This window comes from Struthio camelus, chromosome 3 (genome assembly GCF_040807025.1).
Source record: "Struthio camelus isolate bStrCam1 chromosome 3, bStrCam1.hap1, whole genome shotgun sequence".
Classification (NCBI taxonomy): domain Eukaryota; kingdom Metazoa; phylum Chordata; class Aves; order Struthioniformes; family Struthionidae; genus Struthio; species Struthio camelus.
The window spans coordinates 3348438-3373117 of NC_090944.1; the positions used below are offsets into that span (position 1 = coordinate 3348438).

General features: G+C 56.3%; 1 protein-coding gene across 1 annotated transcript in view; it reads left to right on the top strand.

Annotated features, from left to right (window-relative positions):
* The window catches only part of LOC138066506 (otoferlin-like), a 238919-nt gene extending 232236 nt beyond the window's left edge, over positions 1 to 6683 (top strand). The window contains 6 exon segments of the mRNA XM_068936375.1: positions 131 to 252; positions 2490 to 2591; positions 4429 to 4670; positions 5222 to 5400; positions 5607 to 5707; positions 6503 to 6683. Of these exon segments, the coding sequence (XP_068792476.1) occupies positions 131 to 252; positions 2490 to 2591; positions 4429 to 4670; positions 5222 to 5400; positions 5607 to 5707; positions 6503 to 6683 (927 nt within the window).
* The last annotated feature ends 17997 nt before the right edge of the window (positions 6684 to 24680 follow it).

A 24680-nucleotide genomic window follows, 5' to 3' on the forward strand; every position in this document is an offset into this window, starting at 1 on the left:
AACCCCCCTTGTCATGGGGAGCAGTGGGGAGGGAGGCAGCCTACGAAAAGTGGCACTTGGACATAGCAGTCCTTAACACTCGGCCTGTTGAGCCCAGCTGACTAAATCTTCAATGCCTCTTCATCTTCAGCTGGCACCTATTTCATACCCCGAAGTCTCTGGGTCCCCTGCTTCCCCCCTGCCTGACATGTTCCCCATGGATATGCTGGCACCAGGCCCTGCCACTGATATTTCCCCCAGGAAACCAAAGAAGTAAGGAATCTGCCAGCCAACAAACCCCAGGGAAAACCCGTGGCTGGGGCTGGAGCCCTGCTTCCCCACTCTTCTACTGGTTCTCCATGGCCCAGCTCAGCACAGCCATGTGCCTGGGAACCCCAACCAGACTGGCATGGCCAGAGATCCCAAGACTGGAGGCATCAAATGCTGTCTTCCGCTTCCCCACAGGTTGTGGAGCTGCCCTTGCAGGGTGCTTCAGTTCCCATCTGTTCAGTTCCCTGCAGCTCCTCACCTCTCTGTGTCGGTCTAGACGAGGAGTTCAAATTGCTAGCTAGTGCCTGGTATGGGGAAGGGGGCAGACCAATGCAGCCAGCCCGAACGCAGCCCCAGGGGCAGGGGTTAGCCTAGGTCAGGGCGTCCACAGGCCCTTGGCTGGAGGGGAGAGTTTCCCAGTCTGGCTGGGGCTCTGGGCAAGGAAGGGCCCTGGCACCAGGCGGATCACTGGGAGAGACTTGGTAAAGGCAGGTAGGACAGAACAGGCAGCAGACAGTGAACTAGAGAGTTCTCCTTCCCATTCCTGTCCTCTCCGCCTCTGCCCTCCGATGCTCAGCCCCTCTAGGAGTCCTTTAGACAGAAGGAAGACATTGCATTCCTCAGCATCCATGCTAGGCCAATTTTACCCAGCTAGACTGTGTCCTTGGGCCCCTTTTGCCCGTCCCCGGGGGCTGGGATGCAGAGGCAGTATTTGCATCCTCGTGGGAATCTCTTGCACTCCTGTGCTCAGTCGACTGGTGTTTGGCTCCAAAGCACAATGAAAGTGGAGACAATTTCCTCTGATCTCCGAGGGCCGTAGCTTGGATGTGAAGAGCAGGGCAGGCAGCTGCAGGAAAGCTGAAGCCAGAGAAAGCTCTAGTTGCTGAAGCAGCCTGGAAAAAACAGAGGTTTATCTGCAATGCAGCCAGGGGCAGCCATGCTCAGTAGTGCCCCGTGTGCTGGAGTTGAGACATTCCTCCGGAGGGGCTGAAGGGAGGATTTCAATAGCCTTGAAAACACCAATGCACCCTTCCCTGTGGGGAAAATGGAGCAGGAAGGGCTATGGCTCTGGTCGCTCTGTTTTGGCAGGGATAAACGTGAGCTCCAGTCAAGTTACACGTGGACACATCAGCCCATGTATGTCTTCACACGTGCACTGGAGAGCACCTGCGTGAGTGCCTGTGTCTGTAGGAAGATGCTGTATTTCAGCAAGGTTCTGCTGATGTATCATCCTAGGGATTTAACGCAGCTCCCCTCCCTTTGCCAGGAGTTTCAGCATGTAACACGAGCTGACGGTGTGGCCTGTTAGCTCTGAAGAGCACCCCTGTGTTGCTTGGACAAGTGCTAGGTGCTATAGAGGAACAGCACAGAGAAAGCCCCCCCCGCCCTCCCCCGCAACAGGAGCAGACTGGAGGGTGCTGGCACTGAAGATGGCAGGAATCTCACAGTTCCACAGGAGTCCCTGGCACTTGCAGCCATGTGATGTGATTGTGGCCACAGGGCTGCCTTTCTCTGCCACTGTCTTCCAGTCCTCTTCTAGCCCGTCCACACTGCAGCTGCTTCCAGTTCAAGGAAACTGGCTTCTGCTTTTCCTCTGGCAACTCCCACGGGAGCTGGTTTATCCATCAGCACAATTCCCAAGCGAACTGAGTGTGGCTGGGAAACCCCAGTTGCCTGCACACCAAAGGCAATGCTGGGAATATCTTACAGGCTCCAAACTTGCTGGAGTCCTAGGAAAGGCAGTGATGCCCGATGAAGTGACTGGGACACAAGAGCAGGTAGAGCCTTTGGAGCTGACTTCTGAAGGCAGGGGAAAATTGTCCTGTGTTTCCAGGAGGGTGGCCCGGTTGGGTAAGGTGGGGAAATGAGGAAAAGAGCTGGCTTCAGACTGTTTTGCAGGGCCAACAGACCCGCATTGTAACCACAAATGTACCTGAGACTAAGGCTGTGCTGTCTCCTAGAGCCTTTGGCTTGGGCCATGCAGCAGTTCAGAGTAGATGAAGGTAAAAGTCCCTTTGTTGCTCCTCTGACCCTGCCTGGGCTGCCTCCAAGCTGAGGCACCATTTCCCTCTGTGTTCCTGCCCTGTTGGACAAGACGGCTGCGAGAGAGCCCTGCAGTTGGCGTTCCTGGCCCATTTCCTGCAGCATCATCCCATTCCCTTCTGCCCACCCCATCTCCTCCTGCCCCTTCCCTCTGTTCCCCCCATGCCTCACCTCCTGGTCTCCCTTCCTGCTGCCAGATATGAGCTTAGAGTGATAGTGTGGAGCACAGACGAGGTCATCCTGGAGGACGATGACTACTTGACTGGCGAGAAATCCAGGGACGTTTTTGTCAGCGGGGTGTGTACGATGTGGCTGGCCAGTGCCACCAATTCCACTTCTCCTCGAGGTGGGGTCCTGGTGCTCACTTAGGCCCCAGGGCTGGTTTTGGAGAGGGGGGGTTCTGTGATGCAGCTAGGAAGGGTTTCCCCATGGGGAGGGCCAGATGGTGCCAGTGCTGCTGTTATGTGCTGTGCTCTGTCTCTGCCTCTGTGTCTCTCTTGCTGGCTGCTTGACCTACTGTGTGTGTCTGTCTGTGCTGCCTGGCCTGGTTGCCCAGCTTTGAGCTGCGGGTCATTATCTGGAACACGGATGAGGTGGTTTTGGAAGATGATGCTTTCCTGGTGGGAGAGAAGATGTCTGTCGGGGGTAATGGCGGAGGTCTTGCTGCTTGGTCCCTTCAGGTTATCTGATCTCAGACCGCACTGACCCTCCCCATATTCAGCATGGGGCAGATGGTACCTGTGGACCATCTCTGAGTGAGCCCTGGCCCACGACTTACCTTAACGTGCTTGTGAGTCCCTTTTCTCCTGTCCTCATATAGCAGGGCTCTGAGACGCCCTCAGCATGGGCTCCGCCAAATTTGGCCCCCAGATTTCCCTTTCCCGTCCCTGCGGAGCTGCCTGAACTGTCCTGCTTCAGCAAGAGTCGATTTGGATTTCCCAGATCCTTTCATTCATTTTGAATTGACACGCACAGGTTAAGATGCAACTAGATCATAGCGCAATGTGCAGCAGGCAAGAAAACAAGCTTTCTCCAAAGGCTTAAACCCTATGTCATGGCAAAGAGGCATGAGGAGGAAGGTCAGATTAGTGTAGCAGAATCTAAGGCTGATGGCTGACATCACAGCATGCAGTGACTTCCCACAGCTCTGCTAAACTGCTCACTGCTTCCCAAAAGCTACCCTGAGCTTTTGGGCCAGGTCTCCTTGTCTTGCACCTCATGCTGCTCTTGGAGAACGTGTTCCATTTTCTATGTCTGGTCCTGTTTGCAGAGTGCAGTGGAGGGTTGTTTAGGGCAGTGCATGCAGTGCCTGCCTCGGCATTCCCAGTGCCATGCTGCACAGAGGGCAGGTGCCCTTGGAGCGATGAACTTTAACATGCTGGCAGGACCCATGCTCTCTCATGCCGTTGCTGCATACTGGCAGGCGTGTGAAATTTGTGTCTGTGTACATGTGCGTGAGGGGGACAAGGTCTTGTCACTGTCTGTTTCAAGGCCGGTAAGTAGGTGGTTTATGCATGGGTGGCTTTTCTGCGATGACTCTGAATCTGAAACGTGAGAGGCCTTCCCTTTGTGCTTGGGGTGGGATTGCTTGCCCTGTGTGTTTTGCAGGGCAGAGCGGGAGTGTCAGCATGCTCAGAGGCCAGGGGAACAACCCTGTACTAAGTGTCTAAGCACGGACCCATGTCCCTGCTGGCTGCAGCCCCTCAGGACCAAGAGACTCACACAAATCTGAGAGTTCCCTGAGGAACAGAGGTGTCCTGTCATGTCGAAGAAGCTGAGGAACATTCATAATGCTCCTTCAGCAAGCTCTGCTCCAGACTTCCCAGCAGTGCTGCCTGCTCCTTTCCATCTCTTGAACATCCCCCTGCCCAGAGAAGGACCCCGATAACCAGCTTGCATGTTGCTCCCTCAATCAGCCTGTTCCCTCTAGGGCCCTCATGCCCATGTTGTCTCTTGGCGAGGCTGACATGGTGATTTGAGCAACCCTAGCCCATTGCTCGTTACTCTTGAGTCCTTCCAGTGTGTCTATGCCTTGCTGGCCTGGAGACATGCCAGCTGTATGCGCAGGATGGCCCTGTGCCCTCTCCTCCCTCCTGCTAATATGTGCCACCCCTCTCATCCCTCTGGGCCCTGCAGGTGGCTGAAGGGCCAGCAGGAGGACAAGCAAGACACAGATGTCCATTACCCCTCACTCACTGGCGAGGGCAACTTCAGCTGGCGCTCCACCTTTCCCTTTGACTACCTGATGGCAGAGAAGAAGATGGTCAACTCCAAGAAGGAGTCTATGTTCTCCTGGGATGAGACTGAAGACAAGATCCCTGCTCGCCTCACCCTGCAGGTCTGGGATGCCGACCGCTTCTCGGCCGACGATTTCCTCGGTAAGAGGGGAGGGCCAGCTGAGCTGGGGTGACAGGGAAGCTGGAGGGATAGGGGGAGGTTACATGGCTGATGGAGCAGGAAGGCATGTGGGATGAGGCAAGGTTTATGTAGGAACAGATCCTGGAAGGACAGCCCTGGTCTTTAAGCCAATTGTGTCCTACAAACGCCTTTGGATGCTGCAGGTAAGAGCAGTTAGGCTAAGAGGCCTTGTCTTCATGCTGCTGTTCAAAGGCTGCTCCTGTAGCAAAGGCATTAGCTTTTTCCCTTAGGTGCCTGTCTGGGAGCTCTATGCCCAAGCTAGTTTTGGAGTGCAGGGTGGCTGGAAGCCGTGGGCAGATGTTTGAGAGGGTGAGAGGAGGTGGGGACGTGACCCAAAAAGCAGGCTATAGTGGAGAGATCGGAGGATGCATGGCCGTAGATGTGTGGGAGGATGCCAGGACACACAGCTCAGAAATGCTCGCCAGGGCAGGAAATGTTGGCCCAGCCCGCCTCCAGCCAAAGACTCACAGTTGAGGGGTGCCACCATGTATCCTTCGCCCTCTCCTACCAGGGGCAATCGAGCTGGACCTGAAGCGCTTTCCCCGGGGAGCTAAGACTGCAAAGCAGTGCAGCATGGAGATGGGGACAAATGAGGCAGAGCTGGCCATGGTTTCCCTCTTCAAGCAGAAGCGAGTGAAAGGCTGGTGGCCGTTTGTGGCCAGGGATGAAAACGATGAGCTGGAGATGACGGCAAGGATGGGGAGAAGCGGGGGGATTTTCTGTCCTGGGGACTGCATCCTCTGTGTACACGGAGGCCCCTTTGCAGAGCTCCTTCATGCCTGCCTCTGCTACATGGGGCCCCCTCTGCTCACCATGTCGCTGGCTGGCACCGTCTCTGGGGCCTGCGGTGGAGAGCGTGGCCCATGTCTCAGCAGGCCTCTCTCTGCTCCCTGCAGGGAAAAGTTGAAGCTGAACTACAGCTCCTGAGAGCAGAGGAGGCAGAGAAATCGCCTGCTGGGCTGGCTCGCAATGAGCCTGACCCACTGGAGAAACCCAAGTAAGTAGGAGACGCCTCTCCCCCAGCAGATGCCTGGATTTGTGGGAGATGCTGCGTCGGGTGGTTCCCGGGGAGGTAGCCAGGCAGGGGAAGGTTAGAAAGGGGTCACTTATCTGGGGATGTAGGAATGAGGGCTGCGGGCAGGGTAAAAGGGGCAGAGTCACCTCTCCTGGTTCATTCCAGTGCCCTCTATTTACTTCCCTGCCTTTCCTTAGTCTTTACTTCCCTGCCTTTCCTTAGTCTCTTCCTTCTCTCCCTCCCTTCCTAGCTCCATCCCCCTTTCCCAGCCTCCCACCTCTTCTTCCTCCCCTCTGGTACCCGTTGCCAGGACATCAGCTTCATCAGGACCCCCTCCCCCACCCCCCCCACTCAAGTCCCTGCACTCCTTCTGGGACAAATTCTGCTGGCTCCTCTTGGAAACCCTCCTGATCCTCAAGGTCAGGCTCTTTCACTGCGTGAAGGGTTATCCAAGGAAGGAGATCGTGAGCTCTCTCACAGTGCCCCTCTCCATTGCCAGCTGGGCTTGTAAAAGGAAAGTCAAGGCTGTGCCAGGGTGCGAGCAGACTGCGGTGAGCCGGGGAGGATCATGCACTTGGGCAGCCACAGGAAAGCCACATCTGGGTGGGGATGGTTGCTGTGGCCCCAACCCCGAGAGAGCCTGCTGCACCCTGGAGTGGCTGGATGGGACACAATGCTGCCGCCGCATTGGCTCACATGTTGGTTGTATTGCTTGTTGTGCCTGCCCTCCCTTTCTGTGGCCATGGCATTCATGACAGATGCTTGCTTCCCCAACAGCCGCCCAGACACATCCTTCATGAGGTTCCTCAACCCCCTCAAGTCCATCAAATACCTCACCTGCACCCGCTACAAGTGGCTCATCATCAAAATAGTGTTGGCCCTGCTGCTCCTCATCCTGCTGGCCCTCTTCCTTTACAGCATGCCAGGCTACATGGTCAAGAAGCTCCTGGGAGCATGAAGAAAAGGGGCCACCCCCACACGCCTAGCCCGGGGCCACCCCCACACGCCTAGCCCAGCGCCACCGCCTGCCCCAGCCCCATGCCCTTCTCCTCGCCTCTGCCTTGCAGCAACCTTGAGGGACATCTCCTCCCTGCTGCTGTGCCTCCTATTTTGCGTTTCTGCTTTGTGGATCCCTTTCTTGGCTTTACTCTCAGAGCAGTGGGGTTGGAGAAGGCCTCTGGTCCCCAGGCTGTCCTGTGTCCCTCACCTGGGCTGGCAGAGATGCGTGGCTGGCTACTCTGGGTCACCCGTGCTGTGGGTCCCAGATGCCTTGACCCACTGGGGGCAGAGGTCGGTGCCCCGTCTGGGCAGCTCAGCTCCTCTGCCCCAGCAGAAAGCAGAGGGAGCACTAGGGTTGTGTTGCTGGAGCTGTGGGAATGCTGCCTAAATGCTTGTTCACAGGACACGTTAAAAGCAGTCATGAACCAGTGACGTGGGGCAGAGCAGCCAGGGCTTGCTGGGAGCACGCCAGCCCCTCGGGCTTGGGGACAAGGCACAGAGCAGCCCCAATGCCTGGCCTCCGTGCCAGCACTGCCGCTGCCCCCCTCCTAGCCCTGAAGGTCACTGCCCCTGACTGCAGGGGCTGATGCCACCACAGGGCACGCCAGCCACCCTGCCCCAACAGCAGTTGAGACTTGGCAGAGCCCTTGGGCTCTGCAAGGGGCAGACTGGGCTGCCCCATCCCCAGGAAGGCAGATTTCCAGCAGCTCAAGCATCTTTCTAAGGCCACTGAAAGCAGCAGTGGTGGTGGGACTTGCCTGAAGGCTCCCATGGAGCCACGTTCTCTGGTGCAGTGTGAGCTCAGCGTGGTCTGCTGGTTTGCCTATTTATTTTGTACTGACCACTACTTCTTGGGGCTGGGGCTTTTCTTGCTGTGTATATTGGGGGAGGGAGGGAAGGTCTCTTTCTTCAGCCCACTGCAATATTAAGCTGTTGAAGATCCACCTTTCTCAGCTTCAAGTGTGCAAGACCCTTACTCACTACCTGGGGAGCTCTTGGGGTTGTTTTTAGGATGATGTTGTTGTGGTTTGTCAATAAAAGTTGGTTTAAGCTCTTCCAGAAGAGCTGCTGTCTGCCACTGCCCTCTGTTACCCAGCCACACGTGCCCTGGGGGTTCACTTCCAGCCCCGAGCACAGATTGGACCCCCCAGGGCGGAGACCTGTTGCCCACTAGGCTGTGGCCATATATACCAAATGCCACCATAGACTCGAGAATAGTTTATGTGGTCAGGGACCTGTGCCGATCTTCTAGTGCAACCGTGCTGCTTGAAGCTTGGCCAGCTGGAGCAGCTTGCTCATGGTCATGTCCAGTCAAGTTTGTATTCTCTACAAGAATGGAGACGCCACGGACTCTCTGGGGAACTCATTGCAGTGTTTAACCACCCTCACAGTAAAGAAGTATTTTCTGATCTTTAAGTGCAATTTCCTGTATTTCAGTTTGTGCCACTTGCCCCTTGTCCTGTCGTTCAGCATCACTGAGAGGAGTCTTGCTCTCTCTTCTTTACTCCCCCTCCCCAATCACATACTAAGATGATCCCCCAGAGGCTTCTCCTCTCCAGGCTAAACAGCCCCAGCTCTCTCAGGCTCTCCTTGTCTGACAGATGCTCCAGTGCCTTAATCATCTTCGTTGCCCTTTGCTGGATTCACTACAGGAGCTCCGTGTGTCTCTTGTACTGGGGAGTGCAGAACTGGACACAGTACTCCAGGTGTGTCCTCAGCAGTGCTGTGTGGAGGGGAAGGACCACCTCCGTCGACCTGCTGGTAAAGCTCTCCCTAATGCAGCTCATGATGCTGTTGGCCTTTCCAGCTTTGGAGTCGATTGGCCCCAGCCTGTATTGGTGCATGGAGTTGTTCCTGCCTGGCTGCAGAACTTGGCATTTCCTTCTGCCCCACCCTGGGCTTGGAGTTTGTGCAAAGCTGAGGGTGCTGCTCTAGTGGTGGCTGCAAGGCCTGGATCACTCTCCAGCAAAGCAGATCAGGGATGCTGCTCCTCGGTGCCCTCCAGTGCTTGGCCTTGCAGCCAGGGTTTGTGTGAGAGCAGCGTCAGGTGGGGCCTGGGGGTGCCCTGGCAGACAAGGTGTGTGGAAGTGATGTCACCATGGCATCACAATGCCGGGGTCTTTCTGGAGGTGGGGCTGGGGGAAGTGCCGCTGTCACTTTGCCTGCGAGCGAGCGAGCGAGCGAGTGTGCGAGCGAGTGCGCGAGCAGGTGGAGAGCGTGGCGTTGAGCTGGGGCGAAGGAGCAAGGCAGCGGGGTAAGAGCTGGCTCCTTCCGTCTCTCTGCAGTCTCTCCTCCCCTCGGGGCGCTCTCCCTGGCTTTGTCGCCCCCCCCAGCACCCACCACCCGCTGCACGCTCCCTCGGTGGGCACAAGTGCCACAATCAGGCAAACGTCCCCGCCGCGAAGCCCAGCCACGCTCGGGCACCATTCTGCGCCCTTGCTGCTCACGACCCGGTGTCCCTGCGTCACACGTGGGAAAGCAGCGGCGGGAGCGGGCAGCCAGGCAAGGCCGACGGAGTGAGGGCACCGTGCCCTGCTTTTTGCAGAGTTGCTCTCGGCGGCCTTTGGCTCTTCTCCTGGTGTCAGATTGACGCTGTCGATCTTGGGGTGCGGAGGAGCGTGCACAGGGTGAGCCGCAGAGCAGAGCGGAGCGGTCAGGGTCGGGGGAGGTTGGTGGAGGGGCGTTGGAGGGGCGGTGGGGAGCAGGGCTTTGGGGGCTGCTGGTCTGCCTTGGTCGGGGAGGGGGAGGGTGGCTGCAAGGGGCGGCGTGCTCAGAGGTGGGTGCTGTGTTTTGGGTGGCACTCTTGGAGCAGGACGTGGAGGCGGAGCGCTGAGCAGGCTGCACGCTCGCGGCGCGCTTCCGGTGGCGGCATGGAGCCTCGGAGGCTGAGCGTCGTGGGCGAGTTTGTGGTGCTGAGCCTCTTTGTGGTGTGCCTGGCCCACATGCCCTCGGTCGTCAACGTCTTCACGATCCTGTGCATAGCGGTGGTGTTGGTGCCGGCGGGGAAAAGGCCCTGGCCCAAGGTAGGAGTCAGCCTGGGCATGGCCCCGAGCTGGCGCGGGCAGCGAGAGGGCTGAGGCCGCGGCAGCACCTGCAGCAAGGGCAGCCTGACGGTGCTGCGCGCAAGCCTGCCTGCAGCCTCAGCTCTGCGTGCCCCGCGCAGCCCTTCCGCGAGCAGGGTGCCTCTTGGCGCAGCGTGGATGCTCGCCACTAAGGCAGCGCTCTCTTGGGCTGTGCAGGGGCCTCGCGGCAGTGCTGGCAGCCTGGGCAACGGCAGCGTGGACGAGCCCGGAGGTGAGCAGCCCCGGCCCAGAGCGTAGGCGCGCTCGGCAGCGCCTCCCGGCCAAGACAGCCCAGCGCCGCCAGCGCCCACCGCCCTCGGCCCCAGCTGGGGCTCCGCCCACGGGCTGCCCTCGCTCACTGCCTCTCTGCCTCCTCTTCCAGCAGCCTCCTTCCTGCCCACGGTGGACACGCAGGACTGTGCAGCCAGCCGGCAGGCAGGGTAAGCGGAGACCTGGCCTGCAGGGGGGCTGCCCCACAGCCCTGGCCAGGCCCACCGCAGGCAAGAGCCCGATGCAGCCCAGAGCCACAGACCTGCGCCTGGCCTGGGCCCCCCAAAGAGCAGGGCATGGCATGGCTAGGGCTGGGGTCGACGCGCGGGATGCCCAGGACATGCCGCATGCCTGCTGCTCACCAACTGGGAAGCCCCTTTGCTCCTTGCCCACTGCTGCAGCCCTGGCCCCAGCGCCCCCTCCGCCCGCACCCTGGCACCCTTTGGCGTCTGCCGCCGCAACCAGGGCTTCCCCCTGGGGCACCCAAGGCAGCCTCCTCACCTCCTTTCTCCCTCCCAGGCTCACAAGCGAGGACACCTTGCCCCCTCGCCACCTCCTGCCCACCTCCGAGCCGGACACGGATGGATGGAAGTTGGATGGCCCTCTCCCACTGCCACCAACCTCCATCCTGCTGGACGCTCCCCCAACACCTGCAGCAGTGCTGGGTGAGCTGCTTGTGCCCACAGCCCTCCCGCCATCCCCACCACGCAGGCGGGTCCGCTTTGGGCGCAACCAGACCGTGTTGCTGAGCGAGGAAGGACACGAGCTGCTGGACTGCCTCCCCAAAGCCCCACACCTCGACTGGCCAGCCCACATCCCGCGCCGGTCCATCCTGCACTGTGCCTGGGCACCCGTCCCACTGGCAGGGGAAGGCACAGTGCGGCCAGTTTCGCCCCCCGGGCAGTCCGAGGAGGAAGAGGACGAGGAGCCAGCGTGTGCCACCTCCCTGCAGCGCTGGCCCACCATGCAGCTCTGGAGCCCACCACCGGAGGCGCCCTCCCCTCCCGCTGCAGCCACCGGCTGCACAGCGGCCCTGGCCTGCCTGCTGTGCCCAGCCTGCCCAGCCTGCCCTGCAGGCGCCTTCAGAGGGCTGCGCAAGGGCCTCCGCAGATGCGCCTCCTTCCTGCGAGGGCCACGGCGAGTGCTCAGGAGGCGCCAGGCAAGGGCCAGCTGATTGGGGCCAGCAGCAGGCTCCGCGCCTGGGCAGAGGTGCCAGTAACCAGCGCCCGCGGAGCTAGACGCCTTCGCCACCTCCGGGCCATCGTCAATAAACCTCTGAGCAAGACTCTGCGGAAGGCGAGAGTGAAACACCATGTGAAGTGAAAAGAAGGCGGCGCAGGAATGCTCCCTGAGTCTTAGGAAGCCAGCCGTTCCCCGAACTCAGGCTTTCCTGCTCCTGACAGGGCTGAGTAGAGCAGCAACATGCAAAAACATGTCTCCAGAACAGAAGTTTAAATGCTTAGCTCAGATGAACCATCACATAGGAAACTGGCTGTCAGAAGAAGTCCGTGAGATCCTTACAAAGCGCAGTGGATGTGATCCTGGGGGCACTCTGGAGCAAGATCTGAATTCCCCTGTGAATGGAGACTATGTAGCCTCCAACAGTGATCTGCAGAAAGAAGTTGTAAAACAGGGGAGAATTGATATTGGTCAGGGGGCTGAGCAGAAAGATTCATCCAAGCCATCACCCTCAGCAGAACAGTCGGAGGATCCTAAAAGGAATGAGCGTTCCAGAGGCCAAGAGGTCCTGCACTTGATCAAACACCCAGGACTAGAAAATTGCTACGCAAGGAAAAGGGGGAGGGCAGATCTTCAGGTTATCGACAAGACTGCCCTGTGTGACAGCCAGCCCAGGATTGGCAGTGAATACCCCTTCCATTTTCGGCACAAGCTGCTGATGCTGGACTACCGTGGAAGGTATCTGGTTTGCCAGGAGCATGGCAAAGCAAAAGAAGGCGTTCTGAGCACTCCGAATGCAACAAGCCTTGGCACTGAGTGCTCAGATAGTGCCTCAGATATTGACAGTGAGTTTTTCAATGCTGAGAGTGAAGAAGGTATGCCTCTGTTACAGCAGGTCTGACACACACACATGCCATGGACCTCCAGGTGGCGATGTTTCATGGTGCCCATGATTTCACGAGACAGTACATTTCAACAAACCTCGCTTTGTGCCACTTGGCGCTCCCCCTCCTGCTACCAAATCCATGCACCGCACCAAGAGAGTTCCCTCAGCCAAGTTAAAAAGAGCTGGAAAGCCACGGAACAATTGGGAAAGCAGACCACAAGAGGAGCAGACCACAACTCAGAGGCACAAAAACAAACCGATTGATCAGGCAGACACACCCATCGTGTCCTTCATACGGATCGGGAGTTCTCCTTCCTCTTCCAAGGCTCAGCTCCTGAATGCTCTGCCGACTAAACACAAACACGACACTTTCTTCCACCGACATTGCAAAGGCAGCACCAAAGACTGTCTTCTAACGACAGGTGTTGCGGAGATCTCTTGGTCCTGTGCCAGTGGCAGTGCTGATGACACTTTTGACGGCTGTGTTGCTTTTTGTAACCTGCATGGAGATGCTAGAGGTCATGAACAACAATTGCCGTTTTTACAGCAGATCTCTTCTGTGAAGGAGGCTCTCAGTTAGCTGAGTCTGACCAGAGTGACAAGAAAGGCATGAACATTGTACGTGACCCGTGGCAGTCTCAAAAGCCTTTGATTTGTCTTTTCACTGAAGAAGAGAATGTTGCATGTGGCCGATCTAGCCAGAATGTAAAAAGAGGTATCCAGAACAGAAACAAAGCAGAATTAGTAGAGGAGCTGGTAAAAACAATCAGAGACCTGCTAGCAAGGTGAAACAACCTTTTAAGGCTTGATGCTTGTCAGGACACAGCTCGCCAACGTGGATTTATTGTGGCTAAAGAGGCAGAAGAGTGTGTGAGAGCCAAAGCAAAGGCAAGAACCTTGGTGGGATTCTTGACAAAGGAGAAATTGTGTTTGAGATCAAATCACAGCTACTGCCTCTTCAAGGACAACTATGGTACCCATGGTGTAAAAAGGGGAAAGAGCTCCCCCGCTTGCAGGAAAAGAGGAACAAGAACATAGAACATCATGGGAGCCAAAGTGAGCCAGAGAAGTGTGCAGGACGAAGAAAGCAACTCGACAGAGCGTTCCCCCTCAAGCAGCTGATGAAATCAGTCCTCGCTTTTCTCCAGGCACAGGCAAGAGACACCAAGAAATACTTGCTGCAGTGGATGAAGGTCTTTAGGGATGACCTGTCCTCTGAGCACTTGGAGGAACTTCAGAAAGAGTATCATCAGTGAAGGTATCAAATCCTGGAAATAAAGAAAAGCAATGAAAAAAACCAGTCTGAAAACAGCATTGATGAATAAGTTAGAAGCCCTCTCCAATGCAGTCAATGATTCATCCATTGGTCTCAAGCGTCTTTTGAGAGAAGTAGGGCAGATTCGTGAAGCTCTAGAATCCTTGAACTTTGCTCACCTCTGGGTGGCAAGGAAACCCACCCATCGCCCCACGCAACCCCACACACAGCCAGCACGTGCAGCAGTTAAAGAGCACAATTCTCCAAGGTGCCAAGAAGGGATCGCAGGGCACTATTTCAAGGCTCTCGAGCTTGAAAGTTCGTATGAGTGACTTGTGGAAGGCTCTGCTGAATGAAAAGTTTGTTTTCCCTTTCCAAAACACTCGGGAAGTTGCTGCAGACAACAGCTTAGGAACAACCGACAGCCAGTGGACCTGGCAGCTGGGGAGCCACATCCTAGACTTGCAAATGAAACGGAACAATCGGATTAGAAAGGGAGACGTTCCGCATGTGACCCGAAGAAGCCTTATGGAGGAAGTGCAAGATAAATAGGAGACCCTCTGGAAAGGCTTGGAACCGTATTTCAGGGAAGATGACGCCAGTGGGCTTTTGATTCAGCGGAAAGCAAGCATTGAAAATCAACCGCAAGATCGGAGAGAAGCACTTGTGGAAGAGACACAGAGAAAGTCTGCCGAGTTCATTGAACGGGAGAAGAATCCGAGCAAAGGGCATCAGAAGAAGCCAGAATGTGAACACGAGCTTGTCAAGAGAAGGCACCTGGTGGCTTTGTCGCTAAAGAAGGAAGAGCTGCATGAAGAAAAGCTGAGGCAACACTTGGCTAGCCTCTGGAAACAATGGCTCTACAAAGTATCTTCCAGTGCACCTCCTCCTGCAGAACCAAACATAAACCTCCCTAGTGAGACCACTCTGCTGGAACATTTCAAGCAAGAGCCAAACAGAGAGGAAGAAATAAAATGCTTCTTGCCAAAGGATGCATTTCCCATGGCATCCCTTGCAGGCAGTGCAAGAGATCATTGCTGCTGGAAGCTGCATTTCATTTCATCCCTTTGTATTTCAGATGCTAGTCGTACTTCCCAAAACATGTCTACAATAAACTCGCGGGCTAGCCTTCTGGTCAGGGTGTCTCGTGGTGCTGGGCTTGTGGCGGGGGTGCAGGGGGGAGTGGGGCGTTGTGTTGGGGGTGCTGGTCTTGTCGTGGGGGGTGCAGAGGGGAGTTGGTCCTTGTGTTGGGGGTGCTGGTCTTTGTTTTGAGGTGCAGAGGGGATCTGGACCTTGTGTTGGGGGTGCATAGGGGATCTGGGTGTTGTTGTGGGGGTGCTTAGAGGAGGTGGGCCTTGTGTTGGGGGTGCTGGGTTTGTTGTGGGGGTGGAGAGGGGATCAGGGCCTTGTTTCTGGGGTGCTGGGCCTTGTTTTGGGAGTGCTGGGCTTGTCATGGGGGTGCAGAGGGGATCAGGGCATTGTGTTGGGGGTGCTGGGCATTGTGTAGGGTTTGCTGGGCTTGTTATGGGGGTGCAGAGGGGATCTGGGTCTTGTTTTGGGGGTGCTTAGAGGACGTGGGCCTTGTGTTGGGGGTGCTGGGCTTGTCGTGGGGGTCCTGAGTGGTCATGGTGTTGTATTGGGGGTGGTGGGGGTTGTTTTGGGAGAACTAGGCTTGTTTTCAGGGTGCTTAGGGGATCTGGGCCTTGTTTTCGGGGTACTGAGGGGATCTGGGCGTTGTTTTGGCGGTGCTGGGCCTTGTCATGGGGGTGTTGAGGGAATCTAGGCCTTTTTTTGGGGGTGCGGAGAGGGTTCCGGAGCACTCGACCAGGTTGCCCAGAGAGGTTGTGGAGTCTCCTTCCCTGGAGATATTCAAAAGCCGCCTGGCCCAATCCTGGGCAATATGCTCCAGGGGACCCTGGCTGAGCAGGGGCGTTGGACTCCAGGATCTCCGGAGGTCCCTTCCAACCTCCACCATTCTCTGAGCCTGTGATTCTGTGAAAGGTTAAGGCTAAAATTTTAACACTCACATCCCAGAAGTTTTCTTTTCCTTTCTTCTCAGAATTGGTTCCCATCGATGGTTGAGCCCATCACACATCTTCCACAATCACCTGTAATGTGCTCATGTAGTGTTCCAATGCTATAGGTCATATGGTTGCTACAGGGGTTGGTTCACCTAGTTGATTTAAACCAGTTGAGGGAATGGTTAGAACGTACAGCTAGCAATCTGGTTTTGGAGCTAAGGAAAGGTTTTGCACATTGAGTGACTACTCCCCAAATTACAGCTTGGTTGCCACTGCCCATGCACACAGGGAGCCCCATTCCCCTTGGGATCATTCCAGTTACTATGAAAGAGAGAATCAACCGTATCTGGAATAATACCAACGGTGCGTCTATATGATTGGGGCCTGGGCATACAAGTCTCGAACTCCCATCTCTCCATCATATGTCTAGCAAGCCAAGAATCTTCCACAAGACTTGAACTGGAGGAATGCGTGGGATCAAAACTGTCATGTCACCTGGGGGAGTGAACCAGACACCGTGCGTAGGGCCTACGAAATAGATGGCTCAGCGTTACAGTGGGGACAACAAACAATTGTACTCGGGACCTGAGAGGACCACTCCCTGAGAGAGACCTGCCCAATCGAAGCTATTTCCAAGCAGGTGGTCATGAAGGGAGCACTGCCCTTCAGGAAAAAGCCTTTGTGCAGCTGCGCTATTACCAGAACGGAGCAGCTTCACGACCACATCACACAGCTCATCAGCCTCCCCATCGACACAAAGGAACAGGAGCCAATGCATGACAACCAAAGTTGCATTCATGACAGACTGCATGAAATAGGAAAACAGGTGGACTCGGCAGCCAGGAACTCCACATATGTCTTCACTCATGGATACAGAAGACATTCAGCAGTGTCTCTAGGCAAAGTGGCAGCAGAAAGGTTGGCAAAGATGCAGAAGGCTTTCACAAGAGCAAACGACCCCACTTTCTACCTGCGGGGCCAGAGAGAAGACTTCTTCACAAGTTTCCACATGTCCTGCCAAGCAGTGCCCTCTATCACAGCAGTTGCTGATTTTTTTTATGTGACGAGCTTTCAGGAGCTCTTTGACAGGCAGTGTCTGTGAAGACTGCTCTTGATATAGCCTGGGAAAGGAGCTCTAACTCTCCAGCTTTCAATGGCCATCGATCTCAACTAGAAACGGCTATTCTCCTCTCTCTTGCGGAGGAAGAGAATGGTGAGAAGTTCAGGCAGCACATTCATTTCCCCCAACATGTTTTAGAAGGTTTCGTTGAGAAGTGTGTTAACAACTATTGCTTAGACAAGAACAATTCAAGGCTGAAGAACTTGTTCCATGTTTCCCTGAATTCATTCCAGACTCTTGTTGCTGCTGCTAGCTTTGCGCCTACAACTCCAGTTGTCCAAGAGAACTGTGGCAATGTCTCCCTGTGGCTAGAGGAATTTGGGAGCAGACTTGGAGCTAATTCTGAACTTCCCAGAAGTCATCTGAAAAGCACTGAGCATCAAGAAAGAAAGGAGCTAGAGCTCCTGGAGGAGGCAATGAGTAAAGCTCTGGCCCCTGTGCTAGCAAACCTGAAACAGGCATTTTCCATGCCTCATCTGAAAGCTTGGAACTGGAAACCTCATACAATCGGAGTTGAATGGCTGCATGGCTGCTGGAAGCAATGCCCGTTGTGCAGCGCTCTTTGCACAGACACAATACGTGCTCCTGATGGGGACCACAGTGTTCACTTCCATCGCCCTCAAGTCCTCAATGGGACCCAGTGGGTTAGAAGAAATCGGTTTGTCCCTGCCCTTTGCTCCAGTCTTGTAGCAAGTCACTGTTGCCTTGTACTTGAGGATAACAAGGAAGCTGCCTATACAAAGTCTAGAGAAGCAGGAGCAGCTTCTGCCAATTGGGGCCTCACGCCAGAAAGCTCCCCGCAGGCATGCTGCAAATGGCTTGTGTGCCGTTTCCGCTCACAATTGCAACAAGATTGCTGTGCACAATTGGAGGGCACAGCAGCAACCCGTCCAGAAGGGGAAAAGTGCCCAAAGGAAGAACGAGCCACGGGCTCGGCATGGGCTTGTCAGGGACGACTCTGGGCTTTGGTTGGGCTTTGTGCTGGCGGGAGCTGTGTTGGGGCTGGCCTTGGCGGGCTGCGCCTTGTTGGGGTTTGGGTGAGAGCAGCGTCAGGTGGGGCCTGGGGGTGCCCTGGCAGACAAGGTGTGTGGAAGTGATGTCACCATGGCATCACAATGCCGGGGTCTTTCTGGAGGTGGGGCTGGGGGAAGTGCCGCTGTCACTTTGCCTGCGAGCGAGCGAGCGAGCGAGTGTGCGAGCGAGTGCGCGAGCAGGTGGAGAGCGTGGTGTTGAGCTGGGGCGAAGGAGCAAGGCAGCGGGGTAAGAGCTGGCTCCTTCCGTCTCTCTGCAGTCTCTCCTCCCCTCGGGGCGCTCTCCCTGGCTTTGTCGCCCCCCCAGCGCCCACCACCCGCTGCATGCTCCCTCGGTGGGCACAAGTGCCACAATCAGGCAAACGTCCCTGCCGCGAAGCCCAGCCACGCTCGGGCACCATTCTGCGCCCTTGCTGCTCACGACCCGGTGTCCCCGCGTCACACGTGGGAAAGCAGCGGCGGGAGCGGGCAGCCAGGCAAGGCCGACGGAGTGAGGGCACCGTGCCCTGCTTTTTGCAGAGTTGCTCTCGGCGGCCTTTGGCTCTTCTCCTGGTGTCAGATTGACGCTGTCGATCTTGGGGTGCGGAGGAGCGTGCACAGGGTGAGCCGCAGAGCAGAGCGGAGCGGTCAGGGTCGGGGGAGGTTGGTGGAGGGGCGTTGGAGGGGCGGTGGGGAGCAGGGCTTTGGGGGCTGCTGGTCTGCCTTGGTCGGGGAGGGGGAGGGTGGCTGCAAGGGGCGGCGTGCTCAGAGGTGGGTGCTGTGTTTTGGGTGGCACTCTTGGAGCAGGACGTGGAGGCGGAGCGCTGAGCAGGCTGCACGCTCGCGGCGCGCTTCCGGTGGCGGCATGGAGCCTCGGAGGCTGAGCGTCGTGGGCGAGTTTGTGGTGCTGAGCCTCTTTGTGGTGTGCCTGGCCCACATGCCCTCGGTCGTCAACGTCTTCACGATCCTGTGCATAGCGGTGGTGTTGGTGCCGGCGGGGAAAAGGCCCTGGCCCAAGGTAGGAGTCAGCCTGGGCATGGCCCCGAGCTGGCGCGGGCAGCGAGAGGGCTGAGGCCGCGGCAGCACCTGCAGCAAGGGCAGCCTGACGGTGCTGCGCGCAAGCCTGCCTGCAGCCTCAGCTCTGCGTGCCCCGCGCAGCCCTTCCGCGAGCAGGGGGCCTCTTGGCGCAGCGTGGATGCTCGCCACTAAGGCAGCGCTCTCTTGGGCTGTGCAGGGGCCTCGCGGCAGTGCTGGCAGCCTGGGCAACGGCAGCGTGGACGAGCCCGGAGGTGAGCAGCCCCGGCCCAGAGCGTAGGCGCGCTCGGCAGCGCCTCCCGGCCAAGACAGCCCAGCGCCGCCAGCGCCCACCGCCCTCGGCCCCAGCTGGGGCTCCGCCCACGGGCTGCCCTCGCTCACTGCCTCTCTGCCTCCTCTTCCAGCAGCCTCCTTCCTGCCCACGGTGGACACGCAGGACTGTGCAGCCAGCCGGCAGGCAGGGTAAGCGGAGACCTGGCCTGCAGGGGGGCTGCCCCACAGCCCTGGCCAGGCCCACCGCAGGCAAGAGCCCGATGCAGCCCAGAGCCACAGACCTGCGCCTGGCCTGGGCCCCCCAAAGAGCAGGGCATGGCATGGCTAGGGCTGGGGTCGACGCGCGGGATGCCCAGGACATGCCGCATGCCTGCTGCTCACCAACTGGGAAGCCCCTTTGCTCCTTGCCCACTGCTGCAGCCCTGGCCCCAGCGCCCCCTCCGCCCGCACCCTGGCACCCTTTGGCGTCTGCCGCCACCACCAGGGCTTCCCCCTGGGGCACCCAAGGCAGCCTCCTCACCTCCTTTCTCCCTCCCAGGCTCACAAGCGAGGACATCTTGTCCCCTCGCCACCTCCTGCCCACCTCCGAGCCGGACACGGATGGATGGAAGTTGGATGGCCCTCTCCCACTGCCACCAACCTCCATCCTGCTGGACGCTCCCCCAACACCTGCAGCAGTGCTGGGTGAGCTGCTTGTGCCCACAGCCCTCCCGCCATCCCCACCACGCAGGCGGGTCCGCTTTGGGCGCAACCAGACCGTGTTGCTGAGCGAGGAAGGACACGAGCTGCTGGACTGCCTCCCCAAAGCCCCACACCTCGACTGGCCAGCCCACATCCCGCGCCGGTCCATCCTGCACTGTGCCTGGGCACCCGTCCCACTGGCAGGGGAAGGCACAGTGCGGCCAGTTTCGCCCCCCGGGCAGTCCGAGGAGGAAGAGGACGAGGAGCCAGCGTGTGCCACCTCCCTGCAGCGCTGGCCCACCATGCAGCTCTGGAGCCCACCACCGGAGGCGCCCTCCCCTCCCGCTGCAGCCACTGGCTGCACAGCGGCCCTGGCCTGCCTGCTGTGCCCAGCCTGCCCAGCCTGCCCTGCAGGCACCTTCAGAGGGCTGCGCAAGGGCCTCCGCAGATGCGCCTCCTTCCTGCGAGGGCCACGGCGAGTGCTCAGGAGGCGCCAGGCAAGGGCCAGCTGATTGGGGCCAGCAGCAGGCTCCGCGCCTGGGCAGAGGTGCCAGTAACCAGCGCCCGCGGAGCTAGACGCCTTCGCCACCTCCGGGCCATCGTCAATAAACCTCTGAGCAAGACTCTGCGGAAGGCGAGAGTGAAACACCATGTGAAGTGAAAAGAAGGCGGCGCAGGAATGCTCCCTGAGTCTTAGGAAGCCAGCCGTTCCCCGAACTCAGGCTTTCCTGCTCCTGACAGGGCTGAGTAGAGCAGCAACATGCAAAAACATGTCTCCAGAACAGAAGTTTAAATGCTTAGCTCAGATGAACCATCACATAGGAAACTGGCTGTCAGAAGAAGTCCGTGAGATCCTTACAAAGCGCAGTGGATGTGATCCTGGGGGCACTCTGGAGCAAGATCTGAATTCCCCTGTGAATGGAGACTATGTAGCCTCCAACAGTGATCTGCAGAAAGAAGTTGTAAAACAGGGGAGAATTGATATTGGTCAGGGGGCTGAGCAGAAAGATTCATCCAAGCCATCACCCTCAGCAGAACAGTCGGAGGATCCTAAAAGGAATGAGCGTTCCAGAGGCCAAGAGGTCCTCCACTTGATCAAACACCCGGGACTAGAAAATTGCTACGCAAGGAAAAGGGGGAGGGCAGATCTTCAGGTTATCGACAAGACTGCCCTGTGTGACAGCCAGCCCAGGATTGGCAGTGAATACCCCTTCCATTTTCGGCACAAGCTGCTGATGCTGGACTACCGTGGAAGGTATCTGGTTTGCCAGGAGCATGGCAAAGCAAAAGAAGGCGTTCTGAGCACTCCGAATGCAACAAGCCTTGGCACTGAGTGCTCAGATAGTGCCTCAGATATTGACAGTGAGTTTTTCAATGCTGAGAGTGAAGAAGGTATGCCTCTGTTACAGCAGGTCTGACACACACACATGCCATGGACCTCCAGGTGGCGATGTTTCATGGTGCCCATGATTTCACGAGACAGTACATTTCAACAAACCTCGCTTTGTGCCACTTGGCGCTCCCCCTCCTGCTACCAAATCCATGCACCGCACCAAGAGAGTTCCCTCAGCCAAGTTAAAAAGAGCTGGAAAGCCACGGAACAATTGGGAAAGCAGACCACAAGAGGAGCAGACCACAACTCAGAGGCACAAAAACAAACCGATTGATCAGGCAGACACACCCATCGTGTCCTTCATACGGATCGGGAGTTCTCCTTCCTCTTCCAAGGCTCAGCTCCTGAATGCTCTGCCGACTAAACACAAACACGACACTTTCTTCCACCGACATTGCAAAGGCAGCACCAAAGACTGTCTTCTAACGACAGGTGTTGCGGAGATCTCTTGGTCCTGTGCCAGTGGCAGTGCTGATGACACTTTTGACGGCTGTGTTGCTTTTTGTAACCTGCATGGAGATGCTAGAGGTCATGAACAACAATTGCCGTTTTTACAGCAGATCTCTTCTGTGAAGGAGGCTCTCAGTTAGCTGAGTCTGACCAGAGTGACAAGAAAGGCATGAACATTGTACGTGACCCGTGGCAGTCTCAAAAGCCTTTGATTTGTCTTTTCACTGAAGAAGAGAATGTTGCATGTGGCCGATCTAGCCAGAATGTAAAAAGAGGTATCCAGAACAGAAACAAAGCAGAATTAGTAGAGGAGCTGGTAAAAACAATCAGAGACCTGCTAGCAAGGTGAAACAACCTTTTAAGGCTTGATGCTTGTCAGGACACAGCTCGCCAACGTGGATTTATTGTGGCTAAAGAGGCAGAAGAGTGTGTGAGAGCCAAAGCAAAGGCAAGAACCTTGGTGGGATTCTTGACAAAGGAGAAATTGTGTTTGAGATCAAATCACAGCTACTGCCTCTTCAAGGACAACTATGGTACCCATGGTGTAAAAAGGGGAAAGAGCTCCCCCGCTTGCAGGAAAAGAGGAACAAGAACATAGAACATCATGGGAGCCAAAGTGAGCCAGAGAAGTGTGCAGGACGAAGAAAGCAACTCGACAGAGCGTTCCCCCTCAAGCAGCTGATGAAATCAGTCCTCGCTTTTCTCCAGGCACAGGCAAGAGACACCAAGAAATACTTGCTGCAGTGGATGAAGGTCTTTAGGGATGACCTGTCCTCTGAGCACTTGGAGGAACTTCAGAAAGAGTATCATCAGTGAAGGTATCAAATCCTGGAAATAAAGAAAAGCAATGAAAAAAACCAGTCTGAAAACAGCATTGATGAATAAGTTAGAAGCCCTCTCCAATGCAGTCAATGATTCATCCATTGGTCTCAAGCGTCTTTTGAGAGAAGTAGGGCAGATTCGTGAAGCTCTAGAATCCTTGAACTTTGCTCACCTCTGGGTGGCAAGGAAACCCACCCATCGCCCCACGCAACCCCACACACAGCCAGCACGTGCAGCAGTTAAAGAGCACAATTCTCCAAGGTGCCAAGAAGGGATCGCAGGGCACTATTTCAAGGCTCTCGAGCTTGAAAGTTCGTATGAGTGACTTGTGGAAGGCTCTGCTGAATGAAAAGTTTGTTTTCCCTTTCCAAAACACTCGGGAAGTTGCTGCAGACAACAGCTTAGGAACAACCGACAGCCAGTGGACCTGGCAGCTGGGGAGCCACATCCTAGACTTGCAAATGAAACGGAACAATCGGATTAGAAAGGGAGACGTTCCGCATGTGACCCGAAGAAGCCTTATGGAGGAAGTGCAAGATAAATAGGAGACCCTCTGGAAAGGCTTGGAACCGTATTTCAGGGAAGATGACGCCAGTGGGCTTTTGATTCAGCGGAAAGCAAGCATTGAAAATCAACCGCAAGATCGGAGAGAAGCACTTGTGGAAGAGACACAGAGAAAGTCTGCCGAGTTCATTGAACGGGAGAAGAATCCGAGCAAAGGGCATCAGAAGAAGCCAGAATGTGAACACGAGCTTGTCAAGAGAAGGCAACTGGTGGCTTTGTCGCTAAAGAAGGAAGAGCTGCATGAAGAAAAGCTGAGGCAACACTTGGCTAGCCTCTGGAAACAATGGCTCTACAAAGTATCTTCCAGTGCACCTCCTCCTGCAGAACCAAACATAAACCTCCCTAGTGAGACCACTCTGCTGGAACATTTCAAGCAAGAGCCAAACAGAGAGGAAGAAATAAAATGCTTCTTGCCAAAGGATGCATTTCCCATGGCATCCCTTGCAGGCAGTGCAAGAGATCATTGCTGCTGGAAGCTGCATTTCATTTCATCCCTTTGTATTTCAGATGCTAGTCGTACTTCCCAAAACATGTCTACAATAAACTCGCGGGCTAGCCTTCTGGTCAGGGTGTCTCGTGGTGCTGGGCTTGTGGCGGGGGTGCAGGGGGGAGTGGGGCGTTGTGTTGGGGGTGCTGGTCTTGTCGTGGGGGGTGCAGAGGGGAGTTGGTCCTTGTGTTGGGGGTGCTGGTCTTTGTTTTGAGGTGCAGAGGGGATCTGGACCTTGTGTTGGGGGTGCATAGGGGATCTGGGTGTTGTTGTGGGGGTGCTTAGAGGAGGTGGGCCTTGTGTTGGGGGTGCTGGGTTTGTTGTGGGGGTGGAGAGGGGATCAGGGCCTTGTTTCTGGGGTGCTGGGCCTTGTTTTGGGAGTGCTGGGCTTGTCATGGGGGTGCAGAGGGGATCAGGGCATTGTGTTGGGGGTGCTGGGCATTGTGTAGGGTTTGCTGGGCTTGTTATGGGGGTGCAGAGGGGATCTGGGTCTTGTTTTGGGGGTGCTTAGAGGACGTGGGCCTTGTGTTGGGGGTGCTGGGCTTGTCGTGGGGGTCCTGAGTGGTCATGGTGTTGTATTGGGGGTGGTGGGGGTTGTTTTGGGAGAACTAGGCTTGTTTTCAGGGTGCTTAGGGGATCTGGGCCTTGTTTTCGGGGTACTGAGGGGATCTGGGCGTTGTTTTGGCGGTGCTGGGCCTTGTCATGGGGGTGTTGAGGGAATCTAGGCCTTTTTTTGGGGGTGCGGAGAGGGTTCCGGAGCACTCGACCAGGTTGCCCAGAGAGGTTGTGGAGTCTCCTTCCCTGGAGATATTCAAAAGCCGCCTGGCCCAATCCTGGGCAATATGCTCCAGGGGACCCTGGCTGAGCAGGGGCGTTGGACTCCAGGATCTCCGGAGGTCCCTTCCAACCTCCACCATTCTCTGAGCCTGTGATTCTGTGAAAGGTTAAGGCTAAAATTTTAACACTCACATCCCAGAAGTTTTCTTTTCCTTTCTTCTCAGAATTGGTTCCCATCGATGGTTGAGCCCATCACACATCTTCCACAATCACCTGTAATGTGCTCATGTAGTGTTCCAATGCTATAGGTCATATGGTTGCTACAGGGGTTGGTTCACCTAGTTGATTTAAACCAGTTGAGGGAATGGTTAGAACGTACAGCTAGCAATCTGGTTTTGGAGCTAAGGAAAGGTTTTGCACATTGAGTGACTACTCCCCAAATTACAGCTTGGTTGCCACTGCCCATGCACACAGGGAGCCCCATTCCCCTTGGGATCATTCCAGTTAATATGAAAGAGAGAATCAACCGTATCTGGAATAATACCAACGGTGCGTCTATATGATTGGGGCCTGGGCATACAAGTCTCGAACTCCCATCTCTCCATCATATGTCTAGCAAGCCAAGAATCTTCCACAAGACTTGAACTGGAGGAATGCGTGGGATCAAAACT